The sequence below is a fragment of the Heloderma suspectum genome, chromosome 10 (assembly GCF_057233095.1).
Source record: "Heloderma suspectum isolate Gila_16-S chromosome 10, 16-S_ref, whole genome shotgun sequence".
NCBI classification, from domain to species: domain Eukaryota; kingdom Metazoa; phylum Chordata; class Lepidosauria; order Squamata; family Helodermatidae; genus Heloderma; species Heloderma suspectum.
In genome coordinates this window covers 20345100-20370398 of record NC_139467.1, presented here as the reverse complement: position 1 = coordinate 20370398, position 25299 = coordinate 20345100, and the positions used below count along the sequence as shown (strand labels likewise).

Here is a 25299-nt window from a genome sequence, read left to right as displayed (position 1 = left end):
CAGCCTTCTATTCTAGGAAAGAGGAATAAGTGAGCTAATGTTTGGATTGGAAGAAACAAGGAAGTCAGGATGTGCAAACCCGCCCCTGTCTGGGTTGTCCAGGTGCCCGCCCAGCCCCTGCTCCCACTTGCTGGTCCCCAGACCATGCTTGAGCCCCTCCCGTGCTCAGTGAGCATCCCACAATCACCTGAGTGACCTTGTCGAGCTCCGTGGTCACCATTTTCTGAAAAATAAAATGGTGATTGCAAAATGCAAATTTTGGCAAAAATGTGCATTTTTGTGCATACGCAAATATGTGCATTTTTGTGATCACAATTTTATTTCTCAAAAATGGTGACCACAAAGCTTGATGAGGCCACTGGGGTGAGTGCAGGCCATTCTCTGAGCGGGGGCAGGAGACAAGCAGGGGCAGGGGCTCAGCAAGCAGGGCTCGGGGGTGTGGGCAGGGGCGGTTCGTCCAGATTCCCAGATGGAATTGGGTGCTTGCACCATCCCTACAGGGAAGTAACACTTACCATGCAGCAGAGTGAAGCAGTCTGCTTCAAGCAGCAGAATATAGGGGTTAGATGAAAGTAGGAACTGATGTCTGAATGGTGTTGCAAAACTTTTCTTTAGAGTTGGCCCTTGTGAGTTGGATGTTTGGGAGGGGGGAGCACAATTGGGTGCATTGCTTCAGGCAGCAAGATGTTTGAGGCTGTGTTTGGGAAGAATTTTTCCACATCTCTAGCCTCCATTTCTAAGATTAGAGGAAACAAACAAACATCTTAGGTGAGATCCAACAGACCCCTGCTGCTGATGGCCAGCACTGCCAGGCACTGTTGGATCCTTCCCCTTATCTGGAAGCCAGGCCTGCTGATCTGGAGAATTTGCACTGAATTTCAAATATGTGGGCACAGTGTCAGATGGGAATGAACTTTTTCCATGCTCAGAGGCAGCCTCTATTATTATTTAACACGCTCTAGGAAACAGACTTTGTACCAAACTCAGGTTCAAATAATCACTGGCACATATTAACCCCAATCTTCCTTAGAATCTGTCCCTAAGTGGTGGAAGTAGGATATTTAATACTGAAGTAGGTTGGTGTTAATTGTATCCCCCTTAAAAAAAAAAATGCTGGTGGTGAGGGGTGGAGATAACGTTATATGTGTGGAAAGAATTATCTGCTCATCATGTAAAACTATTCAGGGAGATCTGCCAAATCCAAGCCTGGATGTTTTTCTTATTTAATTGGCTTGGTGTGATGCCTTTGTATTGGACTCTTTTGGTACTCAGTGGTTCTTGTCATCATCATCATCGAGCTGAGTCACTGTTCCTACTCATTCTTGGCTGTGGTAGTCATGTCTCAACTCATCCCAAGTGACCACAAAGATGAGCTTATTTCCATGAACAGTGATTATCCTGAGTCCTTGTTTATACGCAGGCTGGGAATCTACAGGTATTTTAACCACAGCATCTAACCCATTGTTACAGGTCACCTCTCCACCGATCCCTAATTGTCTCTTTTGGTAGCTTAATTTTGTCTGTTGTTCTTGAGCACATTACTTGGCAGACCAGAGAAGTCTGGCTGGTTTAAGAGCCCCCCATGTTTTGGCAGTGTGGTCACAGAAGTGGTTTAAAGTCAGTTTGCACAAACATTTAGCATGTGAGGGATGGATCTGGATTTCCACTCAGCCTACATTGATGGAGTGCTGAAGTTAGGACAGGGACACGTCTCTTCATGAAGTAGCCTCATCATCTCATAATGGCACAAATGCATTGTAGGTACAAGCTTCCAGAAATAAGACTGCTGTTCTCACTTCCTTGTGAGTTCATCTTGAGAGATGGAGACTAAGAGAGTCCATCTTGACAAAAACCAACAAACCACTTGAACTGGGGCCCATTGGACAATATGTGGAATGCCTACACACATTTTGACATATTGTGAAACCAACCCAAGCCCAGACGTATTGGCAGCTGCTCTTACTCTGGCTTCAACATGTGAGGCCAAAACAGGGATCCATACTGCCTTTGCTTGCATGCCCATCTTGTAGGATTTAAAGCCTCCCTTGAAAGCCTTCTCCAACCTGTCTTCCAGATGTTTAGGACTTCAACTCCCATCCACCCCAGCCAACATGTACAATGGCCAGGGATGATAGGAGTTGCAGTCAAAAACCTTTTGCCAGGACCCTAGCTGGGGAAGGCTGATGTATAGCATTATTACTCAGTGTGAACATCACACAAGATGAACTGTAGGATGGACCCATATTGGATCGATTCAGAGCTCATTTTTGCCATGTTATAGCATGCATCTACCCCAAGTTCATTTGATCTTGCTAGGTTGGGTAACTAGATCTGATAAATTGTGTGACTTCAGATTATTCCATTCATTTTTCTACATGGGAGCAAATGGGCATTATTTTCTTGGGATAAATCATCAATAACACCATCATAGCCAATTTGTACTTCCCCCCTTCTGCACCCTACTTTAGTCTACTGTCCTTATCATACTGCATAGTAACCCTAAGATAACAACATTTTGAGAGCACATCTACTCTGATGTAAGACCTATTGAGTTTGATGAGACATTCTCCAAGGTAAGTATGTACAGGATCACAGTTATAATCACATCAGTATCTGATCTCACCCCCCACCTCATTCTTCAGTCAGATTCAAATTCAAATGCAGAGTGAGCTGAAAAATGAGATCGAATGTCCCTGGATAATCAAGGCTTTTGGTCATTATCTCAATTATTTAGAGATGAATCAGATTTATTTATTTATGTATGTATTTATTTATTTATTTAAAAGGTTCAAAAGCTGCTTGTTAGGCTAATCCCTTAAACAAAGTTCCTGAGAAGGACTTGCAATAATTGCTTAATATCCCTCATTCTGCTATATTTATTCTTTTTATTCTACATAGCCCAATATTGGTTCTTTAAGAGGCTATATATAAGCATGAACTTGATTGTATTCCATGGGGTCATTCCTCCTAGCTATCTGACACAGGGATGGGAGAAACAGAGATTTTCAAGCTCACCTACACTTCAAAGCTCAGTTTTGGCTCACTCATGTTTTTGTTTTTGACCTTTTGTTTCATTTGGCTTGTTCAAACAGGAAAGGTATGCATTTCAAATGGGGAAAGTGCAAATTTCTGTGCATATTTTTCAAAAGTGCACACTTTTCCTCCATTGACTAAAACATGAAAATGTGTATGTATATATATATATATATATATATATATAAAATGTGTGTAGAAAGGTGTGCATTTTTAAAAAAATATACATTTTTTGAACACAATTGCAAATATGGGAATTTGCAAACATTTTTGGGAAAAAAGTGCTCCTGCTCATGACATGTACACATTCAAGATCGTGAATGGGACAGAAAGGAAATTCTCACACATCCCTAATCTGACATACCCTGATTCTTCCAATTTCCTGCTTGTAGATTGAGATCTTGTACCCGTAGACATAGACGTTGGCCAGGCGCACATAGGACACAGCTTGATTGCCCCTGTTGTCATTCTTCTCATCTATAGTAAAAGGAACCAGCGTAGAGTCATTTCCACAGTACTTGGCAATGGTGTAAGAACAGGTGCCCTGAAAATTGAAGTCCATCCCATCAAAGGTATGGTAGTGCGGATCTCCCCAGCCCCAGCAGCTTCCTGTGAAGTCAGGGACACATTTGGCTTGGCCGTTCTCAATTTTGCATGTTTCCTTTTCTCGGCACTTCAAGGCTTGACATGGATCTGAAATGAAAGGCAAAAACATGAGTGAGTGCTAAAATCCATATAGCATGAATATATGTGCAGAGGAGGAGGTGAGTTTTAGCCATAGATCCAGGGGAAAGCAAAAGACAAGAACAACATGTAATCCTCACTTTCTGTCCCTGTTTTACTAGGTCAACTGTTTATGGGTTTGACCAATCATATTCTCCATCAAAAGTGCTGAAAGTGATGTACAGCAGGTGTGAGCAGAAGGTAGATCAAGATCTCCCAGTAGATCTTGCAGTAAATCAGCAAGGATTTCTGAATCCCAATGGTTTAATAATAGTGAGAACAAAAAAACAGTGTTTTGAAAGCCACCATAAAGGGAATCATTTTGCTAGCATCTCTTTATGGGGCAGGCAGCTATAATTGCCTGGCATGGGTCACCATCCAAATGACAGCATTCAGTTAGAAACAGGAAGTGCTGATCAAGCATCAGCCAAGCAATTACATTATGGTAGCCCTTTCTGACAAGATGTCAGACAAAGGCAATCCCCAAGGGAATTACTTCATCTAAGGCAGAAACCTTCAACTCAAGTTGTTGTTTATATGTATTGGGAGCAATGATACTGAACTCATAGAGGATGTGGTATCAGGAAGAGGAATGAACACCTTTCCTGATAACACCAGATTTGTCATGGTGGTGTAACAGAACCTGAAAAGAACTCTGTGGCCAGAGTAATAGCAATGTGGGCTAGAGCAACCAGTCACCGCTGCCAAATAACAGCTGAGGAGGGCTAAGAGCCCAAGTGCTTGCTGACTGCCACTGATAAATGGTCCCAGGGGTGAGCTCAGCATGGGGCAGGGACTGCCATGCCACAGCTGTTCAGAAGCTTATGATGGCCTACATAGTGGTCTGCATTGTCATGAAGTAATTATATCACTGACCTTTGCTTATTCACCTGTTTTAACCAAGAGTGGCTTAGAGGAGAACAGGGTGCAGCAAGAATGCAGCACAGATGGAATCTGAATCTCTGGGGTCCCAAGGGGTGTGTGTGTGTGTGTGTGTGTGTGAGAGAGAGAGAGAGAGAGAGAGAGAGAGAGAGAGAGAGGATATGAGTTATGGAGAAGCAGTGGTTATGAGGGAAAGTGCCTTTGTGGGGGAAAGATAAGGTCTCAATCAGTGACAGAGGGGACCATGGCTCTTGACCAAACAAAACAAGCCTTAGGCTTTCAATCTTAGGTTTTCAACCATCTGGCCAAGACTTTCACTGAACCTCTACTCGCCTGAGTGCTTAAATGAATATATCACCTTACCCTTATTTATGCAACCCATGACTCCATCTTGGATCTTGCAAGTCTCATCGGTGGCACAGCTGTGGGCCTCACAAATTACCCCTTGGCCTGGGATGCAGCGGCAGCTCTCTTGGCAGTTATTCAGCAGAACCTTCTCATTGGGCTGGTAGGAGATTTGAAAATAATGCAATATAACAGTAATGGGATTACAGCTGAGGACACTGGAGAAATTTGAGATGGACTAAAAGGAGCTCGGATTTCTAAAATTCCAACATGTGGAATCGGCTGCAGAGCAACCCCCTCAGGCAGCACGGAGCCTGTGGACTTCCAGATGATTTTTTTTTTTACTTTCCCCAAATTTACGCATATAAATTCACAGGAAAACATGTAAGTTTCTGCTGAGGAAACGTTGAATGGAATGGGGGACAATATACTAAATGTTACGTACTGAGGTAAATTATGTAAATACTTACATAATTATTTTGAATATTTTCCCGCACAATGGAAAAAAGGATATTTACATCAGTCTGTGGGCAGACAATGGAATAAAACTGGCACCTGACAATCCGCGAAACACAGACAGAGCGGATTTTACACAGCCGTACATCTGTAATTACTGCTGAATTAGATCTACATCATCCATCAAGAGAGATGTGTAGGTGCTGTATCATAGTTCTGGATGATTCTGCAATTTGATTCATTTCCTTGTATCAACTAAAATTCATTTACTAGGATTTTATCTCTTTTGCATTTTAAAGAGAATTATTTAGGTATTTCAAGACAGCTTTAAAAAAAAACATGGCTGGTGGCTCCGATTAAAAGTAGGGATGGTGAAGAATTCTGCTGCAGACTCAGATGAGGCTGGATTCTTTGGAATCTGGCCTCTGGAATCCACGGTGGAACGGCACCACTCACCTCTGCCTCCCAGAGATTCACCATGGACCGGCACTCTGGCTCCAGCTCCTTTGCGATACGGTAATGGCAGCTGCTGTTACTGTATTCTTTGGAGAAATACAGCTGCGAATGGCGTAGTGGATGCCACTTGCGGCCGTAAAGCGCTGAGTTTAATCTAAATGCAGCTGTTTATGGCTCTATTTAGGTGAAAACCCGTGTTTTACAGCTGCAAGTGGCGTCTACTATGCCATTTGTGGCAGTATTTCTCCAAGGGATATAGTAATGGCGGCCACCATTACTGTATTGCAAAGGATCCAGAGCCAGAGTGCGTCCCCTCAAAATCCTCCGGATGCAGGGCCACTTTGAAGGATTCCAGGGGGGAGGAACGGATCACCTCCTCCCCTGCGGACCCCCCCCCCCGGAAGGTAGGAGTTTCATACATCCCTAAAAAAGGCTTCTGAGAGCTGATCAGAAGTGGTTTTGATTTTTGGTTGGAAAGAATATGGAAATGAGGAAGCATGGGCAGAAAAAAAGAAAAACATAACCTGATCCCTGATGATGAAAAAAAGAAGGGAGGAAGCGGGATGGAAAATGAGGTCTAGAAGATCGGCCTACCTTGTAGTAGCGTCCATTCTTGAAGCACCCACAATTTTCTGCAGTAACACAGCCAAGGCCATCAAAGAAGAAGCCATCATCACATTGGCAGCCCTCAGCACAGGTCTCCGGACATGGTCTGGGGTCTGAGATCTTGGCACAGCTGGTGGAACCGAGGTCAGCACAGACCTTGTAGTGACTGTTAGCTGGGCACTTTAGAGCTAAATTGGAAGGAAAGACATATTCGATCTAAATCTGAAGATCCACAGTGCTACTCAAGATGAGAGGGCACAGGAAAAGTTAACCTGAGAATCTGTTGGGAAATGAAGACAGAGTGAGGGACTGGTAAAGGAAGGAACAAATCACGGATGGCTGTTGTTTTCTAAAGCACTTAGAGAAAAAATTAAGAACATAAGAAGAGCCTTGCTGGATCACACTGAGGGGCCATCCAGTCCAGCATTCTGTTCACACAGCTGTGGACAGGAAACCCACAAGCAGGACACGAGTGCAACAGCACCCTCCCACCCATGTTCCCCAGCAACCAGTTCACATAGACATACTGCCTCTGATACTGTGGGTAGCATTTGGCCATCAGGTCTAGTAGCCACTGATAGCCTTCTCCTCCAAGAATTTGTCTACCCCCCACTTTAAAGCCATCCAAATTGGTGGCCATCACTACATCTTGTGGAAGTGAATTTCATAGTTTAACTATATGTTGTGTGAAGAAGTAATTCTTTTAAGAAAAATGGGTTTCATAAAAAGCTGGAGCTGGAATGAATTTGGGGCAGAAACTTTATTTTTTTTCCCATAACCCCCCCCCCCCCATTACCAGTTCTGGATATTGTTGGATTTAGGAAGTTTAGAGAAAGCAAGGTGTAAAGCATTGAAATTAGCAACCTGATTGCTTCAAATTTCAAAGGAGCAGTTTAGAAACAAATTGCAGTCCTAATCATCACCTTTGAATTCTAATTTTTTAATAAATTTCAATTTTGAACTGTATTTCATTTCATTTGTAGAAAGATTCCCTGACAAGTGACTCATACACTTGTTAAAAATCCCTTATCAACCATGAAAGATGTCTGATACTACGTTTGTTTTATATACAAATACTACAATACTACTATACAAATACTACAAATTTATATACAGATACTACGTTTGTTTTATTACATTTATTCATCACCTTGTAAGAAGATTCTCTTGTATTAAACAACAAGCATGCTTTCCAATAGCAAACTTAGGTGATTGAATTCCCATCAGTTGGAAATAGGGATGTTGCAGGAGTCCGAGAGAGGGGTAGAGTCCATTGCCCCCCCCCACTTGGCCTCTTGGACCCCATTCTCTCAGCCATCACGCTTCCCAGGCCCTGCTCGCCAAGCCACCATGCAGTCCACAAGCACCCGGCAGCCACCCGGCCCCTCAACGTGCTGCCATTTTTTGAAAAAAAAAATGGCAGCTTGGGTTTTTCTGTAAACAATGTTATGTAAATGGTGGCCATAAAGGGGCCATTTACTCAACATTACAAGCATAAATGGTCCATTTACGCCTGTAATATTGCAGAAATGGCCCCTTTATTGCTGACATTTATGCAACTTTACATTAATGGAAAACCCCAAGCTGCCATTTTTTCACAAAATGGGGGCTTGCTGAGGGGCTGGATGGCCACTGGGCACCTGCTGACCATGTGGTGGCTCATCCAGGGTGCTGAACAGGGGCGGATGGGAGGCAATGGCTCAGAGGGCACCTGGCAGTGCGGACAGAGGTGAGTCCGTCCATTCATAGTTGGAAATGAAATTAGGGCCACTCAAAAAATAAAGTCTTAGTAACTATATACTATGAGGACCCTCTAGGTACACATATGTAAATAAATTTGTAAATAAAAAGAGCAGTTTATAGTTTAAAAATAATAATAACCAAGTTGTGCTGTCAACTTCTAGGACCTAAAGCCGAGCAAAGGGCCGGATGTGCCCAATTTCGTCTGATTTCATAAGCTAAGCAGGGTCAGCCCTGGTTAGTACTTGGATGGGAGACTGCCTGGGAATCAGGCTTCCTGCACTGAGCAGGGGGTTGGACTCGACGGTCTTGTAGGCCCCTTCCAATCCTATGAGTCTATGTCTATGTCTATGTCTATGACCTATGAATGTTGAGGAATAGAAACAGGAAAATCTAGAAAGCAATTCTATGGTCCTATGGATTAGTCCCTGGAGCCATAGATGAAGCTAAGATCTTGAAGTGTCCCCCCCCCCATTTTAGAGTCTTCCTTCCAGACCCGTTTAGAAGGTTTCCATGGTGGCTGGCTCCGTCTATGAGGTCAGAGCCCTGCCCTTCTTCATTTGCCAGCAGGGCTTGGGATAGATCTGGCTCCTTGCCTTTAGGATTTTAGGGCCTACCACTAGCAGAAACACCACTGGCAGCAGATCTGTGTCCACACAGGGCTTTCCATGGGGCTATCAGAGGCCTCCATGGTAGACATGCTCTCCCACCTGCTACCAGCAGAGCTCCTTTCTGCCAGCAGAGGGACTCTTCTATAACATCCAGTTCCAGACTTCCTCCAGCCAGTGCATCTATGAGTTTGTATTACTCTGCCCATTACTGAAAGAATTTGATATTATCCACACAATAACTAAGATTTGTTTAACCCCATCCATTGATAACTAGCCCATATGAGACAATTTTACTGGTGGGTTTGAAAATTCTCAAGTGTCTGTAGGGGAAGGAAGGGACTCCATAACAGAGGGGCAGTACAGTCAGTGTTTCAGAGATCTGAAACCAGCAACTCTCACAGTGGAACCCACCCCAAGAGTTTTTCAGTCTCACCACAATGGTAGGCTATCAAAGACTGAAGCTGCTTGCCCACTCTTCTGTGTTTCAGCACCACTATTACTTCAGATGGCCAACAGGTGGTATTGCAGCTTCTAACTCAAAAGAGGTCCAATGAGGCAATATGTGTCCTTATAGTCCTATAAAGTTGCTGTCTCTGACCTGGCTCCTCAAGCTGAGCATTTTGTCTCTCAGGCACAAACTGAGCTTCCTGAATATTTCTGCTTGCCTGCATTCCAGCTTATTTCCAGACTGCTGGTTCAGGCAAGAATTCACCAAAAAAGCTTTCTAGATGCCTTTGTTGTTTGAACTTGGCACTAGGATGGGTGAGGGATATAATCAAGATGGTGCTTTCAGAATTTGAAAACTTTCCTCTGAGGCAATAAGGCCCAAGAGACTTAGGACATTAAAAATGAAAACACCCAATTTTGTGTCCCAAAGTAATATCTAGTCAGGCTAAGATGCTGCTCCTATTACACTTCTCCATGTATATATATCCCAGTATTCAGTCAGCATTACTCACGACAGAAGGATGGGCTCCTCCAGGGTTCCACAGAGACCCCGGCCTCTTGGCAGGCTGACATGTAGCTCTGGATACTCTGGCACAAGATCGTGTTCTCCCCATTGCCCAGGCAGAGGTCATAGATGCAGTTACTGAAGTAGACACCGGGGTCCACCTTGCTGTGGCAAGCTCTGAAGGGGCCATCAGAGGCAGTGAGGAGCCCACAGTAGTTGCGCTGTTTGAAAATATGCTTCTTCCTTTCCTCGCAGACTGGACAGTTACTCCCAGAACATCCATCTGAGCAGGATCCATCTGCCCCAGGGACTGAGACCTTCCAGGCAGCGCCAAATGCAGCCACATCAGAGACCACCTGGCCATTGGGGAGGAGGAACTCATCATCCTTCTGGCCATTGTAGTTCCCACAAAGGCCTCGCATCTGGCCCTGATAAGTGCTTGGCACAGTGACTTTCACATCATAAACCAGATCATAGCTCACAATGAGGTCAAAGTCAGTTTGCATGAAGACTTTGGTGCCGTGCTGATAGGCTCTGAGCTTCCCAGTAGAAAAAGTCATGGGGAGAGGCTGGAAGACACCATTCACCTGTGGGAAAGAAGGAGTGCATTGAGCAGGGGGTTGGACTCAATAGCCTTGTAGGACCCTTCCAACCCTACTATTCTATGATTCTATGAGTGCATTTGTTGAGTGCAGCGGTTGCTGAAGAAGAGGTGGTTGTTGGTGGTCATGAAACACCTGAAAGGATCCTATTTTATCTCACTTCTCTCAGCCATATTGACCCAATGCTACAGTGCCGGATTTAGGAACAAGTAGGGATGTATGAAAATTCTGCCACGGATCTCGGGGAGGCTGAATGCCAGCACATTCGGCCCCCCGAAATCGGTGGTGGAACAGCCAGACCCCCCGCCCCCCCGGGACAAGACTTACCTTGGGCAGATCTTCCTGGCGGCGGCGGCTCCGGCGGCGGTGCAGCAGCAGCGGCTGCGGTGGCCGGTCTTCCGACTGGCTGCCGCCGCCGCCGCCATTTCCAGTTTTTTTTTTTATAAAAAAAAACACGTGATAGGCTACGTAAAGATTTACGTAGCCTATCATGGCTAGGTTTAAAAAAAAAACCGTGATAGGCTACGTAAATGTTTACGTAGACTAAGATGTGCCAAAATAACAAACGCAAATAACAATTACGAACGCAAATAACAATTACGCGCACAATTACGTAATTACACAATTATGTGCGTTGTTTTTTTTTTAAAGTCAGCTGTGATAGGCTATGTAAACATTTACGTAGCCTATCATGGCTGACTGCAGGGATGCAAATGGCAGCAGCTATGGCCGCCGCCATTTGTGTCCCTGCTAGCCAGCAGCCAGATGTCTGGCTGCTGGCGGAGCCGGCTGGTGGCTCGCTCCGCAGAATCCCTGCGGAGCACAGCTGGCCGGCCAAGATTCCGGGGGGGGAGGAACGGAGCGCCTCCCCCCCGGCGAGGATTCCGGGGGGAGGGACGGAACACCTCCCCCCCAACCATAAACATAATCCGCGAAAGGTAAGTGCCTTTCGTACATCCCTAGGAACAAGCCAAGTAAGCCATGGCTTAGGGCCTCATATTATAAAGGTTCGAAATACTTTGGAGATAACTAAGATGTTATCATAATTGAAATCGCTTTGGCTTAAACAATGTTTCATATACAATCCACCACCTAAATACTGAATCCTGACCTCCCCATCCCAATCCACACCCAGTCCCATTGACGTCCCTTCCAGGGCTGCTGGCAGCTCACATCATCCACAGGTTGCCCAGCCTTACCTCATAGGAGACAATGGGAGCTAGGATTGCTGCAAGTGTGTTTCTGTTTTGTTTAGAATACCAGTATTATTATTTTTCATTACAAGTTACGTTGCTGCTTCCATTAACTATATTCTGATCTCTGCAGTTGCTCTTGTGTTCTTATAAATTAAAAGTCTTCAGTTTCATATATGGCAATTAAGAAATCATAAGGTATTTCCTAATGCAAATAAAGCTTTTTGCAATAAGTTTCTTTTATTTAGTTGTTTCTCATTGCATCTTTGCCTATGTAAATATGCAGATATAATGGTTTACCTTTCTGTTATCATGTAATACATGCTTTTCTCCTTATTCTTTATGGTATGGGGCCCCTGAATCTTTTATTTATTTATTTATTTATTTATTTATTTATTTATTTATTTATTTATTGCATTTATACCCCGCCTTTCTCCCTCTCGCAAGGAACTCATCTTGACATGGGTTAGGGCCTCAGCATGACTTAATCTGGCCCTGCGATTCTATCAGACCCCTAACAGATATTTGGTCTTAATTACTCCATTATCAATTAGACAAGGCACGGGGAATGAGTGGCTCTTCAGATACTGTTGGACTGCAAATCCTATCAGTCCTAGCAAGCATAGCTGATGGTGACAGACAACGGAAGTTGCAGTCCAGCAACATCTGGAAAACCACATGTTCCCCATCCCTGTACTTTTTTGTTCAGTCGTTCAGTCGTGTCCGACTCTTCGTGACCCCATGGACCATAGCACGCCAGGCCTTCCTGTCCTGCGCTCTCTCCTGGAGCGTGCTCAAGTCCATATTCATTGCATCGGTGATGCTATCTAACCATCTCATCCTCTGCCGTCCCCTTCTCCTTTTGCCTTCAGTCTTTCCCAGCATCAGGACTAGACATATAAAATTTCTGGAAATTTTGAAGCCATGCCGGGGGGGAGGGGGGAGGTTGCATACACACATACACACACACACACACACACACACACACAGACACACACACATTGCTGACCTACATTGGAATATGAAACTTTTACTTACTACTTTAAGGACATGCAATGAATAGTATATAATTTGGTTAGCTATTAGCACATAAAATAGTACTGCTGAAGTTTAAAAAAGGGGAAAAAAGAGAAAAGTTTGTTTCCAAACAATAATTAACCCAGCATAGTGATATATGGCTTTTGTAAAATCTGTTCCGTCTGTGTTTCACAGATTGTGAAATGCCTTTCATTCTCTCGTCTGCTCAATGATCCCAACTTTGCACAGATTTGCATTTGTGCAAATTCACATTTGCAAAAATATGCAAATTCCTCCCAAAATGCATAAATTCCTTCCAAAAGGTGCAAATCCTCCACTCAGGAGTGTTTTCCTGCTGTAGCTTCTGTGGGAAATGCACATCTTCAGCCAGGTTAAAAAAAGAAGAAGGTATTTTTCTATGACTAAATTTGCGTAAAATCCTGGAAAGTGATTTTTTAAAAAAACATTCTGCAAGACTGCAGAATCTGTGCGACTCAGGAAAAACTGGTCTGCTGCAGAGTCTTTGGGTTGGATTCGTAGAAATCCGGTCATTTGATTCTGCTGTGGATTTCTCCCAGTGTTAGCGATGGAGCTGCATCGCTAAGTTATGTAAGCCAAACTTTATGCTCCTTGGCAAGTATGAAAAGATAAAACAAAAGCTGGAAATAGAATACTTTAATTGACTATAACACTGTCACTGTGGAAGCAAAAAAGGAAAATTATAGCATTTCTGCACAGAAATAGGGTGTCATCCTCAGTATTATTCTGGAACAGCTGTGTTTCTTCAAACCATATTTAGAAATGAATCTGTCCTGAATGTAATTAAGGTCCTCCCCCACCCCACCAGTTATATATCTCAACCAAACTACCAAAATGTTTGTACTGAAACAGAGGAAGAAATAGAGAAAAAGGAGTCCCCCTGGCCATTTTTCTATCCCCCACCCCTCACCTCAGCCTTTATAACTCTACTATCAATGCAAAGTTGAAGCTGATGGCCATAATTTGCATTTTGCTCCATTCTTAGGGATGTACGAAAGTCACTTACCTTTTCGCAGGTGTGATTCACGGTGGGGGGGAGCTGTTCCGTCCCTCACCTCAGAATCCTCCCTGGCCAGCTCTGCTTTGCGGTGGCTCTGTGGAGCTGCCGGCCAGGGCCATCCACAGCCGGAGTTCTGGCCGCGGCCAGGCTGCTGTGGACACAAATGGTGGCCGCCATAGCGGCTGCCATTTGCATCCTGCCAGGCTGCCATGATAGGCTATGTAAGTATTTACATAGCCTATCACGGCAAAGAGCAGGAATGCAAACGGCGGCCGCTATGCTGTTTGCGCCGCTGCTCTTTTCGTGATAGGCTACGTAAGTATTTACATAGCCTATCACTGTAAAGGCAGCCACGCAAATGGCGTCGTGGCCGCCATTTGTGTGGTTGCCTTTACAGCGATAGGCTATGTAAATACTTACGTAGCCTATCACGGAAAGAGCAGCAGCGCAAATGGCATAGCAACCGCCGTTTGCGTCCCTGCTCTTTGCTGTGATAGGCTACGTAAATACTTACGTAGCCTATCATGGCAGCCTGGCAGGACGGAAATGGCAGCCGCTATGATGGCTGCCATTTGCGGCTGCAGCAGCCGGCCGAAAGACCAGCTGCCACTGCCGGATCCGCCGCCGTCCCAGGTAAGTTTCATTCCGGGGGGATTCCACGGGGTGGCGGGGGGTGGGAGGCTGTTCTGTCATGGGTTTCGGGGGGCCAAATGCCAGTGCATTCAGCCTCACTGAAATCCGTGGCGGAATTCTCCGCCATCCCTAGTCTGGAGACTTAGCACGGTGATATGGCACAATCACCATTTGCCAGCGATGCGGAGCAGGCGGCCAGCTCCATAGGATCAACGTGGAGTGGAGCTGGCCTGGAAACCCGTTCCACCCGAAACCCATGGCGGAATGGCCTCCCCCCCGCCCCCCCGCGGAATCCTCCCTGGGATGAAAGCTTACCTGGGGCGGATGTTCCGGCGGCAATGGCTCCGGTCGCAGCTCCAGTGGTGGCGGCGGCGGCGGCAGCAGCAGCTGGTCTCTTGGCCAGCTGCTGTGGACTCAAATGGCAGCCACCACGCCATTTGCGTAGCTGCCTTTGCCGTGATAGGCTATGTAAATACTTATGTAGCCTATCACGGCAAGCAAAAACAACAACAACCGCGTACACAAATGGCAGCGGCTATGGCAGCCGCCATTTGCATTCCCTTTTTTTTGCTGATTTAGCCTACGTAAATATTTACATAAGCTATTACGGTGAAAAAAGGGGAACGCAAATAGCGTAGTGGGCGCTATTTGCATTCCTCCCCCCCCCCGCCGTAATAGCTTACGTAAATATTTACGTAGGCTAAAATGGCAGGAAAAAAAGGAATGCAAATGGCACCCAGTACACCATTTGCATCCGGAGACTTAGCACAGTGATACGGCATGGCAATGGCTGCCGGCCATATCACCAGCGATGCAGAGCACAGAGGGATCAGACCCAGACAGATTCCGGGGGGAGGCGGAGGTGAGTGCTCCATTCGGCCACGGGCCCCAATGGGGCCAGATTCTTGGAATCTGGCCTCATTGGGGTCTGTGGCAGAATTCTCCCCCATCCCTAATTTTAAATCTCTGCATCACTGCTAGGTTTTATTCTGGTTGTACTGTTATATTGTGGTTTTAAGCATTTATGTTTTATTTATGCCACTTTGTGGTTCCAATTTTTGTGAACCACCCAGAGAGCTTCAGCTATTGGGTGGCATAGAAATGAAATGAAATAAATAAATACACTTCACTTGCAAGTCTTGGGAGGGAAGTCAACCTTTTGCAACTGTTTACCATTCTGTGCTTGTTCACAGATTTATAGGGAGCAGCATTGCAATAGAATATTAGATGCATCGTGAAAGAGCCTCCCCTCCCCTACATGGATTGACTTGGGTGTAAACTTGGCCTTCTGCATGAGCTGCCAATCATGCAGAAGCCCAGATTTCGTTATTATTCCTCTACACACACACACACACACACACACACACAAACACACACATTGAAGGGGAAAATAATATGAACCAAACCCCTGCATGCCATTCCCAGAGTTGTCCAGATTCATACTGGAGGCTACCTGCCTGGTGGAAGGCTGAATATATGAACCAAAAGAATGCATTTATGCAAAAAGGACTGGCTAAAGGCCTAACGATCAGCATCTACTTGCAACATAATGGACTCACCTTCACCTGCCCCTGCTTGTTCTGCAATAATGCGAGTGTAATGCCATAGACTTTGACAGAGACCATCTTGGTAACAGAGACCTGTGAATTCCCCCAGGGCTCATTCTCCACATTCACAGTGAAGGATATCAGGGCCTGGTTATCTGTATTGGCTTTAGCCAAGGTATATGTGCAGATGCCCTGGAAGTCATAGGCCAGACCATCAAAGGAAAGATAGTGTGGGTCACCAGCAGCGGAACAGGTGGCGTTGCCAAGAGGGTAGCATTTCTGGATGCCACCTGTCAACCTGCATTCCTCGTGGGGTCCACAGGAAAATGTTGCACACTTCACAGTCCCCCCAGCTTGGCACACGCAGCGCTCCTGGCATGTTGGATAGAAAGTCTCTCCTGCTAAGTAATAGCGGCCTTGATGGAGACAGCCACACTGGGATAGCAGGACACATTGATCGCCACTCGACACGAAGCCCTCATCACACACACAGCCTTCCTGACATTGAGCTGGACAAGAAGAGTCTGGAACATAGATGCTGCCACAGGTCTGGCCACAGCCTCTAGCACAGAGCTCGTAATGGCTATTTGGAGCACAGGAAAGACCTGCCGATGGGAAAATGAAAAGGTGAGAGGAAGGACTGGAAAAAAGCTCCAGGATCCTATGCTAAAATGGGTTATAAACATGGCATGGGATTCTTAAAGGCAGCTTCGAGGCTGAGAGCTGTTCTCTGATCTCTTATTCCTATCTGGGTCCAGATCCCATCAAATACATCCTTGCATCCCCCCTTTTCAGTGATTGCCTCTGTCTAGAGCAGAATGCTCAGCTTAGGAGCAATGAGACATCCTAACAAGCAGCTTCAAGTAGGGATGTCAGAGGAATCTGATTGCAGGGTGGCGCTTGATCCCCCCCCAACCCCCAAATCCATTCTGACTTCTGCCGGTTGGCCCTACTTGGCCTGCAGTGAGAGTCAGGCCAGCTGGCAGATTTTCTGTCTTGAATATATATATATATATATATATATATATATATATAGAGAGAGAGAGAGAGAGAGAGAGAGAAAGTATATATGCATAAATAGGCATTTGCGCAAATTGCAGACACAATTTGCATGATTTGCATAATTTGTGCAAATTTCAAGCAGCATTTGTGCAACTTGTGACTGCAATTTGTGTGTCTATGTAAGCTTTTTAAAAAAAAAACCAAAAAAACCCTGAAAACATTTGTGGATTTCCAGGAAAATCTGTGGCTCGGCTTGCAAATGCCAGCTGAGCCGTGGGCGCCGTGGACATCCGACAACCTCCCACTGGATTTCCTGGTGGTGATGGGCATCCTTAGGTTCAACACAGATGATCAGTTATCAGTTATGATGTGTTAGACTTAAGGCCCTGTCTGAAATGGCACACAAATACACTACTTCTTCTTTTTTAAAAAATGCCATACTCTAACTCAGAACATTTGCTCGGGATATTTGCACACAGTCCAGAAACTGTCAGAGCTCTGAGCCTAGTTTTAATGAGTAATGTGTGCTCCAAGCCAGACTATGGTTGTTTACAGGTCTTATCTAAAATGGCATGCAAAGACACCACTGCTTTTCATATTAAAATCGTCTTGCTTTTGCTCTCTTTTGCTCAGAAACGTTGCTCTAGAAGGTTGCACTTACTGCAGAAGGTCTCAGATCTCCAATCATACAGGGTCACCCCAGCTGTCTGGCAGGCTGCTGCATAGCTGGCAATGAGCTGGCAGATCACAGCTTGTTGGCCTTCAAAGAAGCAGTAATCATACACACAATCTTGGAAGTATCCCTCTGGGTCAATTTTGCTGTGACACTCTCTGAAAGGGCCATCCTTGGCTAGGATGAGCCCACATTCCCTGCTGAGTTCCCGTTGGTGTTTTTCGATGGCTGATAGGTCAGAGCACTCTCCCTTGTCTATCTCCGTGCAGCCTGGCACCTCCCGCACTTTCCAGCTCTGACTGAAGGCTGATGGATTTGGAGCCACTGTGCCATTTTTCATGGTCATCTCATCTTGTTTGTTGTCATTGAAGTTCCCACAGAGACCACAAAGGGCACCAGCATAAGCACTGGGCACAGTCACAGTGACACGGCTTTGCCAGTCAAAGGTGACAGTCAGGTGGAAGTCAGTCTGGACCACTGCCTCTTGCCCTCTCCTGTACATGGAGATTCTGTTGCCTTTGATGCTGTTTGGCAGGTTGGTCAGCAGACCGTTCACCTGGGATTATTCAAACAGGGAGAAATGGGAATTTCAGAAGCGCCTTTGTAATGCAAGAAAACCGCAAAGCACATCAATGTGATTATTTCCAACTCATTTTTTTTCCTGCCCTGTTAGGTATTAATTCTCTTCTCAAAGATATTCACATACTAATCTAGAGTTTTTGCTCAGTGTGTTATCTTTCTTAATGCAAAAGCATGTATACTTGGTTTATCTGCTTCATTTCTCTGATCTCTGGAACCAACAAAACAGCTCTCTATATTACATTAATGAAGTATGATGATTTTCCTTTTGTAAAAAAATAATCACTGGCCAAAACAGATTTGTATGATCACAGTTATGAGAAAAATGATAATGTTTTCAAAAACTTTGAAAAAGGCAAAACAGCTCACTTAACCTTCCCCCGCCCCGGAAACTAGCCATGAAGATGAAAGGAATAATGCTCACATATCAAAATTAATGAACGTTTCAAAATGCTGAGCTTTATACAGCAAATAAAGCCAGACTGTAGATTTCCCATGACTTGTTGGGCATCTAGCTAGGGATAGATAATAAATAGATGTGGAAATGAAGGAAAAAAACAGATGACATAACTGAATGGAAAAGTAATCATCCATAGAAAAGGAAACAATATCTGGTCAACTCACCATGACTTTTGCAGGGTTTTTTCTACTAATCACAATGGATGTCTCATACACATAGATCTCTACATCCCGGGTAAAGGACACAGCCTGGCTGCCTCGATGGTCATTTTGGACAAGAACCAGAAACTCCACCAGGTCCTTTCTATTCTCACACAGCCCAGTGAGCTGATAGACGCAGGTGCCTTGGAAATCAAACTTCGGGCCATCAAAGCTAATATAGTGAGGGTCCCCTGAAGCAGAGCAGGTGGCATAACTGGTGGGGTAACAGTTCTGAATACCATCCTCCACCCTGCATTGCTCCCCAGTCTTGCAGCTTGCTGCCTGGCAGGTCACTTGTCTCGTCTGTGCATCACAGATGCAGACTTTGGTGCATGTGCTGTCTCCCCAGAACTGCTCACCAGGGGAGAGGGGCTTCCCCTCAAATACGCACCCACAGGCTGCCTTGGGGATACATTTCCCAGCATCCAGCACAAAGCCCTCATTGCACTGGCAGGTCTCCACACAAGGCAAGGAGGAACAGTTCTCGGGATCAGCTTGATCATTGCAGGTTGCAGGACACGGCACTCCACAAGCTTTGTATTGGCTGTTCTCAGGGCAGGGGAGATCTGTCAACGAGAGAAGGTACTAGTCAACAGTGCAAGATTAAAGGACATGGAGGCCATACGCTAAGCTATATTTTGCTAGTGTGGTATGGAGGACGGAGTGTAGGACTTTGACTAAGAATTCTGTTAGCCTAACCTACCTCACAGGATATTGCAGAGATAGGCAATCTGGTGTCTGCAGGCACCAGTCTGTCCCCAGACACCTTTCTTGGCTCCCACCAAGTTGCCCTACCTCTCCCATTTATTTTTAAATTAACACATTTTCTTACCAGCAGCAGGGATTGCTGTGAAATAGATTTCTGTTGGTGCTGAAAAATGTAGAATCAAAGAAGTCGCTCAGTGTGTTGGGTCTCAGACCTCACCTCTGCCTTGCACTTAGTCTTTTAGGCAGGTCACTTGTCCTTTGCCACATAGTGGCCATTTTGTGGTGGTTCCCAGGACAATTTCACAAATTTCCAAATGTGTCCATTGCCCCAAAAGGATGTCTAACCCTGGTGTCTTGTGTGGATACAATGGAATAGCCTCATGTACATGTCCTTGAACTGCTTGGAAGATGTGTGCAAAACAGATGCAAGCAATAAGATGCCCCTTTGCCTTCCTGGCCACATACCTCAATCCCCCTTCTGCTGATAACATGTAGATGGTCATACAGATTGACAAATGCATTTTCCTCTGTTCCATAATTATGAACATCATTTATATTGCACTTTTTAGTTTTGGATGTGCTTCATATGCATATACAAAAACCCTGTAAGGTAGATTGCTACTACTGTTGTCCCTGTACTGCAGATGCAGGGCTGAACTTCAAAGTGGTTTGCTTAAAGCCACATGGTGATTTGCAAGGGGCAACAGCATAAAATGGCAACGAAAACAAATGAAGAATGCTGTATAAATGAGTTATGAAGTGCCAGGTGGCCAGGCAAGGATGTTCTGCCTCTACTGTCATCTGTCATTCTGGAGACACTTTAAATCATGTCTCTGTAACAATGAGGACAAGAATCTTGCTTAACAATGAATGCTATTATTTTCCCAAGAATCCAGTTCTATGCTAGGTCCAGTGTGAAAATCCATATGGAGAGAACTGCAGAAAGTGAAGTGTTCTGGCTAGACCCTATGCATCTCATGATAACTGGGGAAACACCATATTTGAATCTGCATTACTAAAGTAAAATCTACTACTTTTTGCTCAGCACCCAGGCAGGAACACTCACAACATCCAGTTGGAGTCCTCCAGTCAGAGATAGCAACTCCCTCTTTCTGACAGGCTTGTGCGTAGTTCTTCAGTGCCTCACACAGCACATCTTTGAGGCCATCATTCAAGCAGAGATCATAGACACAGTTCTCCAGAAAGATGTTGGGGTCAATCACAGAATGGCACTGGCTGAATGGACCATCTCCTTCTTTGCTGATCCAGCCACAGAATGGCTCAGCTTTATACTTGTTGGCCATCTCCGGTGAGCAGGTTTTGCATTCCCCATGGCAGTCATCCCAGCAGAACCGGTCACCATCCTCCACCTTCCAGCTTTGCCCAAACTCCACAGGATTGGGAGCCAAAGCCCCTTGGGGGGTACTGAAGTCATCTGTGGGGTCTCCATTGTAGTTACCACAAAGGCCACACATGTTTTCTGAAAAGCTACTGGAGATCTTCACCACCAGGTAGCTCTTCCAATCATAGGAGACCCTCAGTGAGAAGTGAGTCTCAATAAAGACAGAGCCCCCACTCTGGTAGAGATGGAGTTTCCCTTCATTCAAGGAGATAGGCAGCCTAGTCCGTTGGTTATTTATCTGAAACAGAGGAGTCAGATGCAAGTGACAGTATAAGGATTTTTTCCACCCTCATGAAGTAATCATATGTTTTGCCAAAGAAGTTGGATTTACAGAGGGATGTTGGTAACAGAATATGGCTATCGAAGAAGAAGAAGAAGAAGAAGAAGAAGAAGAAGAAGAAGAAGAAGAAGAAGAGATGAATGGATTTAACAGGGATGTGCAGAACATCTGAGAAATCTCAGTAGCCTTATCAAAGCTCTTTTCTCTCTTGCAACACCTCAGATGTTTTCTACAAACAGTAATGTCCAAATTCATTTCCAAAATTAGACCCTATTCATATTGCTGAGCCAAAAGTTCTCAGAAGAGAACTTTCAACTTGAAAGGGGGAATGGAAAGTCAGGTTCCCCAAACGGGGGAATCCTCTAAACAGAGTAGGAGTCATAGCTGGCAGAATTGGTGCTGATGCTTGCCTTTTATTGCTTGCAGTGATAGGAACAATAGAGTGCCTCTGTGGCCTGGCAACCATTTTGTTCCCTCCATAATGTCAGTCTGAGGTAGCATGGAAAAAAGGGGCAACTGCTACACACGCATAAACAAACAAAATCAGCCTAGGCTGCAGAATAAGCTGATTTACCTTTCAGTCTTCAAATCCCAAGGATTACTCTGCCTCCACCAAGTCTTATAAAAACCCCAGTCTCAGAGAATGATCTCCAGGCCGAAAGCTACTTGTTTCACTGACAGACTCCTTGCTTAGCTAGGTTTCTGCTCCCTTCCCCCAGTATTGAGAAAGTGACATCTATAAATATGAAGCTGTCTATCAAAGCTTATCCAGAAGCAAGATTGCCTCAAGGAAGAAAAAGGGTTTTGTGCACTCTACAAATTCACCTGGGGAAAACGCTATTTGCATTAGCACTTCCTTGCTGGGACAATCCTGTCACTAGAAGATCTGCCAGACATTCTGAGAATCTTGGGGAATTAATAAAGTAAAAGGCATAGTGTTTATGACTCACATGTCACATGAAAACAATGTCGACACATCAACACAACACCTTCCACACTCACCAAAATGGTTTTGCAGTTCTCAGCATGAAGCTTGAGAAGGAGGACCCACTGCAAATGCAGTATTATGGACAGGGATGTTGTGAGTGCTCAGGTTGGTCTGGGAGACTGGCGGACTCTACCATGCCCTGATGGACCAGGCTGCCAAGCACCCTGGAGCTGGGTGAGCAGCTTGGAGAAGCACCGAGGACTTGTCCTGCCTCTGCCAGTTATCAAGGAAGCCCTTGACAGACAGCAGAGGCAGGATGGGCCTCGGAGCCCAAAGTGCTCTAGCCCTCTCCTTGTGAGGAGGAGAGGGCTAGAGCACTTGGGTGCATAAGTGCTGAGGAGGATGCTGGCAGTCAAGCTCTTGTGCACATAAAGCACAAGGGCTTGATTGCTGGAGTCCTTGGTGCACAGAGGAGGGGCGACTCGTGCTGCTTGGTGGGTGGGGGAGGGACAAGCAGGGAGGCTTGCCGAGCAGGTCCAGGCTCCACGAGTGGTGGTGAGTCCATCCATCCCTATTTATGAAAACCATTGCATCATGAAAACAAAGCAAACCCACAGCAAGTAGGAGCTTAGGAAAGTGAGAGAGTAATAGAGATGTATTTGCCTTCCAGTCTTACTTACCCTCACAAATCCGACCTCAGATCTGGCGACAGAGATGGTGATGTTATAGACTATGACTGTCACAAAACCAACATAAGAGATGTGGATATTGCCCCTGATCTCGTTCTTGGCCTCAATGCTGAAGGAAGGAAGAGATGCATCCTGTCCGCACGTCTTGGCAATGGTATAGGTGCAGGTGCCCATGAAGTCAAAGTTCCTCCCATCAAAGGTGTGATAGTGAGGATCTCCCTGTGCCCAGCAGGTGGCTTCAGACCGTGCTACACACACTGGCTGCCCATCTATGATCTCACACTTCTCCTCCTTCCTGCACTGGATCAAGCTGCATGAGGGCATTGGTTTGCCTAGAATGAAACAATTCCAGCATCATTGCAAAATCAAGAACAGTTGGTCACTAGTAGAGGGGGTGCCCATAGACAGAAATGAGACCTTTGTATAAATATTCAACAGTCCATATACACATTTGTGAAGTCACCCAGCTTCGGGTCACATTTTGAGTACTTACTTACTATGGTGATAGAGAGAGAGAAATGAGGCATAGGATTAAAGTAGGCTTGTGAGCAGCTGTCTATTTAGTTGTCATCCCCCATTCAGTAAGGATGACAGAGGAATCCATCCAAGGGTGGAGATCACAAGCTTTCATCAGCTCATGCCCCGCCCCCTGGACTTTGGCTCATTTCCTGCAAACTGGCCTGATTCAATCTGCATTGAGTTGGGCCAGTTTGTGGATTTTCCATTAAAAAAAAAGCGTAAATGGAAATTCTGCAAATTTTGGCCACAATGTGCATCATTTGCACAAATTAAAGTCTCAATTTGCATAATTTCTATTTATGTAACTTAAAATAAGAACAGAAAAACTTCCTGGATTTGGGGGAAAACTCAAATGTAAGCTGAGTCAGGGGTGGGAATGCGGGAGAAATGCAAGATGGAGTTAAATGAGCTTGGATTTCTAAGAATCCGGCCTGCAGAATCCATTGCAGACCAACCTCCTCAGGGCTCAGGCCATGCAGAGTCTGTGGATTCAGATCTCTTTTTTAAAAAAACTTTTTGAGGGTGAAAGTGGAGAGTGCAAAAGCTGGTTTGAAACTCAGCATTAAAAAAAACTAAGATCATGGCATCGGGCCCCATCACTTCCTGGCATATAGAAGGGGAAGAAATGGAAGCAGTGACAGATTTTATTTTCTTGGGCTCCAAGATCACCGCAGACGGTCAGTGACTGTAGCCATGAAATTAAAAGATGCTTGCTCCTTGGGAGGAAAGCTATGGCCAACCTAGACAGCATCGTAAGAAGCAGAGACATCACCTTGCCGACAAAGGTTCGTATAATCAAAGCTATGGTTTTCCCAGTAGTAATGTATGGCTGTGAGAGCTGGACTATAAGGAAGGCTGAGCGCCGAAGAATCGCAATGCGTTCAAACTGTGGTGCTGGAGAAGACTCTTACGAGTGACAAGTCCCCTGGACTGCAAGGAGGTCAAATCAGTCAATCCTAAAGGAAATCAACCCTGACTGCTCATTGGAAGGACAGATACTGAAGCTGAAGCTCAAATATTTTGGCCACCTAATGCAAAGAGAAAACTCACTGGAAAAGACCCTGATGCTGGGAAAGATTGAAAGCAAAAGGAGAAGGGGACAGCAGAGGATATGCAATGAATATGAACTTGAGCACACTCCGGGAAAGAGCGGAGGACAGGAAGGCCTGGCATGCTATGGTCCATGACTCCATGGGGTCATGAAGAGTCGGACATGACGGAATGACTGAACAACAACAATTCAAAGGAAAATAAACAAGTTTTTGCTGAGACTGCTAAATATACACAGGGAAAAGTTTAATGGAATGGAGGACAATGTGATAAGTATTACATACTAAGGTAAATTATGCGAATTGTTGCGAACCCTGTTACGTAATTATTTGCAGATTTTTCCGCATAACGAAAAAAAAGAAGAATCTGTCTGTGAACAGACGGTGGAGCAAAAGGTGCCTGACGATCCACAGAACACAGACAAAGTGGATCTTATGCAATCCATACATCCCTAGCCAGGGTGCTGTGGAAATCCAGCAAACCTCCAAAGGGCCGGATTTCCCCTTGATGTTGATGGACATTCCTAGTTGCCTGTGTTGAATAAGAATTAACTGCAGGTAGGGATGTGTGAGAAATTTGTTTCAGTTCATTTCTGATCAGGATTTACCTAGTTCACTCCTTCTGGACTGAATACAGACTTGGACACTATCTGCAGTTGAAGTTCATACATTTCTGAGCTCACAATGTAATTCGTGGACCAATTTGCTTTCGACAGCATGTGCACATTTGAAAAATGCATATGAAAAAATGTGTACTTTTGAAAAATGCACACAAATATGCTCTTATCAATAGAAGGGAAATGCATGCGTTTCAAAGAGGTGCACAAGTGCTGCATGCATCTGGAAAAAATATGTATGAAAATGCACACAGAATTTCATGGGAAAAGAGAACAATCAAACAAAGCTCACAATGTGATTCATTCAGACTCAAGTTGGAATGAGCCTTGAGATGGAATTCAGAGAATTTTGGTGAGC

General features: G+C 45.0%; 1 protein-coding gene across 1 annotated transcript in view; it reads right to left on the bottom strand.

Annotated features, from left to right (window-relative positions):
• The window catches only part of LOC146337918 (IgGFc-binding protein-like), a 66574-nt gene that overhangs the window by 21210 nt on the left and 20065 nt on the right, over positions 1-25299 (bottom strand). The window contains exons 6-14 of the mRNA XM_084816337.1: positions 22748-23088; positions 20524-21097; positions 18714-19315; positions 17499-18066; positions 15848-16440; positions 9812-10391; positions 6490-6689; positions 5002-5143; positions 3398-3726 (exon numbers count right to left, since the gene is read on the bottom strand). Of these exons, the coding sequence (XP_084672463.1) occupies positions 3398-3726; positions 5002-5143; positions 6490-6689; positions 9812-10391; positions 15848-16440; positions 17499-18066; positions 18714-19315; positions 20524-21097; positions 22748-23088 (3929 nt within the window). The remainder of the gene's footprint in view (positions 1-3397; positions 3727-5001; positions 5144-6489; positions 6690-9811; positions 10392-15847; positions 16441-17498; positions 18067-18713; positions 19316-20523; positions 21098-22747; positions 23089-25299) is intronic.